The sequence below is a fragment of the Mercenaria mercenaria genome, unplaced genomic scaffold (genome assembly GCF_021730395.1).
Source record: "Mercenaria mercenaria strain notata unplaced genomic scaffold, MADL_Memer_1 contig_4395, whole genome shotgun sequence".
In the NCBI taxonomy this organism is placed as follows: domain Eukaryota; kingdom Metazoa; phylum Mollusca; class Bivalvia; order Venerida; family Veneridae; genus Mercenaria; species Mercenaria mercenaria.
Genome location: NW_026462619.1, coordinates 1 through 5,969, shown reverse-complemented (window position 1 = coordinate 5,969; position 5,969 = coordinate 1). Strand labels below are relative to the sequence as shown.

The following is a 5,969-nucleotide window of genomic DNA, read 5'->3' as shown; positions in this document are numbered from 1 at the left end:
TTTCCTTTACACAACCATCTTCAAAATATCGTTTCCGCTCTCACGACACAATGAAGCGCGGAGAGTTTGTTTTCTTAGGATCGGAGGCGTGGGCACGTGATGGGACTATCTTAGCTAAAGATACAAACCACATTATACTTGGATCGTTTACCGTGTCACTAGAAATGTATAAGGATCGGGAACTAAGAAACCACGTGCAAAACATAAAGCCCAAGCCTTATCGCACCGACCCGTGGGCTATGATGTTTATTCAAGCCAAGAGAAATTGCTTCTACGATCTGAGTTTTGACAAGACCCAAGCCGACAAATGCAGTGTAGCTAATGACCATAGCAGAGATCCAGACTTCACTTTAGACACATACGATACCCAAGCTTACGTCGCAACAAAATGCCTTCTGACTGGAGCAGATGCCTTCTTGAAGACCAAATGCGGATCGTCGGCTTCTAGTCTGTGTAAAGATTTTCTTAGCAATACTGAAGGTAGGTTTGAATATAGAGAACAATCAAAACAAAATATTTTATTCATAGGACTTAGTTTCACTTTCCTAAATTACTTGAAAAGACGTCACATTCGATTAGGAGAAACATGGTTTCATTCAGTCACGGGCAAATTTAAATAAATGGCTTGTAATCCCTTGCATTTAAAATCAGCGTAAAAACTAAATGAATAAGAAAATTTCCTGGTAAATATGGATATCAGACCGAAAACTTAGAAATACCATTAATGCATTTAAATCAGGTAAAATGACCATCTATCGTTCTTGGGTCTGGATGAAAAAGCATAACACGCATTTGAAGCATTGTCAAATTGCCAGCTGATATTGGAGAGTGTGGCCTCTTTTAATGCTGGACATAGCACTTATTGGCAGTTTTGCAATATGGGTTAGCTGCTGTAATTTTAACTATCATCTGTTGGATCAACAAAGGCATTTCACGATGCATTTATTTGGATTATTTCTTTTAAATACTAAATTTTTCATATAACCTTTAGTTACCCTGTATATTTTGTTTATCTATATTTAACATGTGTGTTTGAAACGAATTTCGTACAAATAGGTTTGGTAGAAGAGATATTGAAAACAAAGATGGATTTGGATGGGTCTGGCAGCAAGATGAAAGTGTTCAACAGAAACGGTGATGGAAATATAGGGTACAGAATTTACAATATACAGAAAGATGATGTTGATCCATCAACGCTTGTCTATAAAGAGGTATGCCTCTTTGAGATTGTAGCAACTATAGCATTTCCCCTTTAAACAGACTGTGATTCACCGAAATATATGACACCTGACATTTATTCATTTATAGGCGGGCCGGTGGTCTAGTGGTAACACGCTTGACTGTTGAATCCCGGGTCAAGCACTGGAAATTTCTGAGATGCTCTTGAGTGTCTCCCACCCAACTTAGAGGCCTGTACTGGTTCTTCTCAGGAAAGACGGCTTCGCATGTATCGGTGCTATATACCGGGCATGTTAAAGAACTAGTCTAAGACTGTCTATTCGCAAAGAGCTAGTTTAAGGTAGCCGGACAAGTCTGTATCTAAAAAGGATTGCTCTCTTTTTCTTCTGGGGGCTTTATCTCACTCTGTCCCTCTGGTCAGATCGCTCTATGTCTGTACTAGCAGAGGATGAATTTTGCGCCCGTTGTGGCTGCGTTTATTATATGTAAAGCGCCTTTGAACGTGTTTATCATGAAAAGGGCGCTATATTTATCTGGTGTAATAATAATAATAATAATAATAAACATCAGCACCTTACGTATAAAACTATAAATACAAAACTTGATTGCTATATCGAAGTATTTTGATTAAAGTTTTAAGAACTATACGCAGTTTATACACAAAAATAGAGGGAAAATTCAGTCTGTGTCAGTGTCTAATATTCTGATGAATACGGGCCCTTAATTACCTGTAAGTGATAAAATAGTTGGTTCTAGTTGCGATAAAGATAATCTTTTGATAAACTGCCATCTTAAGATATTGCCCACATCATATGAGATAAAATGTCAAACTAACAGTCGATTACATAATGTGCCAAATAAATCTTACTTAAGAAATTTAATTCAATAAACACTGCTACATTGTTTTGAATGCATATCTGCGTGTCCTTTCCCACCATACTGCCGGAACTATGAGACACATTAAGGTGTTTCAAATAGTCGTTATTTCTAGTATGTATTTAATAGCAAGCCTATCATCAGTTCTATCAAACTAGCTTGTGGAATGTCGGTGGTTCGTTCCAGATGCATGCCGGCGAAATAAGTCCTGGTGGGAACCTAAATGGTGATGCTGTGACCTAAACCCCAACAGATATAAACAATCAAACACATATTCTATCGTTTTCTGCTGTAAAACACCAAATAAACTAAACTATGTCAATGCGACTTAAAAACAAAATGTAAACACCACGAAAACAACAATACTTAATACACAAACATTTCATGTAAAGATACATAAACGAAATATTATTGTTGATGTGGTTTTTTTGTATTTTTTTTTATACAGATAGGACGATATCCCCTCGAAGGTACTTTCACATTTGAAACGGACAAGATAGTTTACCCAAACGATATGCCTCTACGTTCAAAGTGTCCAAATGAGCAAGCTTGCATCAATTGCTTTGCACGCATTGGAAATAATGTAAAGAATGTTCCAGGCACACCACAGGAGTACGTATTTCAAATAACAATGTCATTAATCGGTTCCAGGCACACCACAGGAGTACGTATTTCAAATTACAATGTCATTAGTCGTCGTTCACGTGTCATATTTAGACGAAACGGAAAATAAATGCAAATTCAATCAAAGTGGAGTGGAAGATATATGGCATAATTGTGTCTTAAAAGCAACAAAGCAATATTTTTTATGTCGGTCGTTTTCAGCGCGATGTTTCATTTAGATTAATTTGAACACTTTAATGAAGTAATTTTAGGTAAATTGTTGTGACAGAAGTGGTACTGTCATGTTTGTACACGAAAGTATTTTAGTTTCCGCATCATATTTTGATACGGATAGATAACATTTCAAAAAGTTTAACTTAAGTTTATCGAACTCTAAAGTGCGTACATATTCTTTCTTTTAATTTATATATGTAGTCACATCGCAATTACGGTATGCTAAATATAACACTAATCTCATCATGCATCATGTCTTCATACGGGGAAGTTAATGTTAGTTTTCGTTCCGTGATGCTGTTGTTATTGTAAAAGAGACAATTATCCAATTCATTTATTTTTATGAACGGATTTTACAAGTCATATAGTTTAGTTTCGATTTAGTTTTTTTATGGAAAAAGGATGGTTTGAGTGAGTTTACAAAAGTGTAGTATATGTGGTAGCATTTACAAAACGTCGACCTATCTTGCAACGTTGTTGTAATGTTCAAAGTTAAATAAGTCGAGTTATTTCTGCGATTTAAAGAGGAAATAAATCAATTCATCTTTGAAATATCTGAACTTTACAAAAGCTGGCCATGGAACTTCAGCCATTACATTACTTTTTGTATAAAATGGTGTTTTATTTCTGCACAGATTAAAATTGTTTGGCTTCATGGAATGGCATTCACTGTTAGGAGATTTCTTGAAATACAATGGTCGTTTAATTGACTTTGTGCGTGACCTCACGATTGTTTTTTGTTCTTTTGCGGAGAATGTTTAATTGCGGACAATGATTAAATCCATTGAAAATATATTATGCAAGGTGAACAGTTGTTCCATTCTCATATAAGATCAAAATATATATCATAGAAAAAAGATTTCACTCTTTCAAATGACACTTTATCAAGTATATACTTAATGATATTGGCGGGCTGCTTAACTTTACATTACCAATTTATGTACAAGTAATTATTTGCTTATATAATTAAGGGATCGGTGGACTGCTTATACATTCCTTTTTATGTATAAGTAATTAGTTGTTCATATATTGATGCGCTCACGCCCAAATTTCCGTGGAATTTGCTTCAACTTAGAAATAGAACACGAACATTTATAAAATTAGCCGCACCAAGAGAAAACCAACATAGTGGCTTTGCGACCAGCATGGATCCAGACCAGCTTGCGCATCCGCGCAGTCTTGTCAGGATCCATGCTGTCCGCTAACGGTTTCTCTAATTGCAATAGGCTTTGAAAGCGAACAGCATGGATCCTGACCAGACTGCGCGGATACGCAGGCTGGTCTGGATCCATGCTGGTCGCAAATGCAATATGTTGGTTTTCCCATGGCGCGGCTCAAATGTATAATATGTTCGCATGATTTTTATCAACTTATTTGAAATAAAAGTTCAGAATTTAAGAGGCAAGTGTCAAGTTTATACGTGTACATCGGTGTCATATATTCATTTGAACGAAAACCAGAGACGACACCCTGAGCAGCACATACAGTCCAATTATAACTCCTCACAAATTATAATCTGATGCTGTCAACATAATAACAGACAGAGAGAGCAATAAGTACGTCATATGCTTTGTGGTTGAATATAAACGCTTTTTTTCTGTTCAACAGAGACACAATTGCTACTACGGCATTAGCTGCTGTTCTCGGTACTCTCCTGGGGATAGCGATCGTAACGGGTGCAGTCCTAGCTGCCATACTGTGTACCAAAAGAAGGAAAGAACAAGGTGATGATAGAAAATATGGAATGATGAGTATATCCAGCTTCTTTCATTTTCATTTATAATGATAATTGATTTCCTACCTCAAAATATGTTATTATCTTCTCATTTCATTACTCTTATGACGTTATGGTGACAACAATACACAAAATAGTAAATGTACATAACAATAAAAAGGACAGATGGCGTATCAGCATATTCTCTCATACAATACAGTTGTCGTTCTTCAGGAAAACGAAAGAAAGCATTCTGCTCCTTAAGTTATTAGATTAATACATTATAGATGATAACATAACTTGAATCATACTCTGTAACAAATATCAAGTCTTGTTAACCCCTTACATACAGTAGATTCATGCTTAACGCTAAATAAATCAAATTCGATGACGATATTGTAAGAAACATAAATGCCAATTTTAAATTGTTCCATATATGTATGAATCAGTTGAGCGAAAAAGTGATATAAACTTACATATAAATACTTATCATCAAAATTATGTAAATATCTATAGGTTAATTTATTTTCCGTCGCATGTCATACAAGTAATTGTATAATTCAACCAACAATCATATATTTTCAGACAATAAAAATGACATTTTGCTCAGAACAAATATGACGTATTCACAGGGCGAGGTTATAATGAAGAGAGAGGAAGTCACGCCCAGTAAAATCTACATGGAAATCCCAGCGCAACGTGAACAAAGATATGTTCGGATGAACAACCAAACCGAGAATCCAAGTGTGGACAATAAATGACTGCAGATGTCTCCAAAATTTCTCAAAATTGTATTTTGTTATTTTAACATGTATAAATGTTGAGTTCTGCTCAACCCGGGGCTAGAGGGCGCAGACGGTAGATTGCACTTCCACTACGTAACCGCCGATGAACAGGCTCAATCAGACCGAACCTGCAACATTTTCATTTTTGTCGTGTTGGGTGGCCTGCGATTTTTACTTATTTCTATTTTATCATTCTAACCCACAACGAAAGAAGACAAAGTTGAACCTCGGTATCCAGAACTCCAAGAGATCGATCGTTTTACTTCGAGAAAACCGAAGTTCGACTTAAAATGTTATTTTGCGCACGTGTTTTCTGGACGGGACTTGAAAATGTCTTCGATATAACCGGAATTATGAAATAAAGAAGCTCGAAACATCGAATTTCAACTGTTTATTCCTGGATTTCAATATTTTTTTCTCTCTTCTTTAGACTGGTTTAGATATATCATATTTCTCTTCTTTAGTCTTCATGATCGTTGCCGTCTATTATTACTCTTTTAATTCATCAACCATTAGAGGGTCATTTCAACATTATGGAAAGACGGTTTAGAAAGTTCAAAAGAAGTAAACAAAGGATC

At 35.8% G+C, this 5,969-nt stretch overlaps 1 protein-coding gene across 1 annotated transcript; it reads left to right on the top strand.

Annotated features, from left to right (window-relative positions):
• Window positions 1-50: 50 nt before the first annotated feature.
• Window positions 51-5,963, top strand: LOC128553856 (uncharacterized). Its single transcript, XM_053535041.1, has 5 exons — window positions 51-480; window positions 1,057-1,211; window positions 2,504-2,667; window positions 4,501-4,616; window positions 5,192-5,963. Exons 1-5 carry the CDS (start codon window positions 51-53, stop codon window positions 5,365-5,367), a joined length of 1,041 nt encoding a protein of 346 aa, XP_053391016.1. The 3' UTR covers window positions 5,368-5,963.
• Window positions 5,964-5,969: the final 6 nt, after the last annotated feature.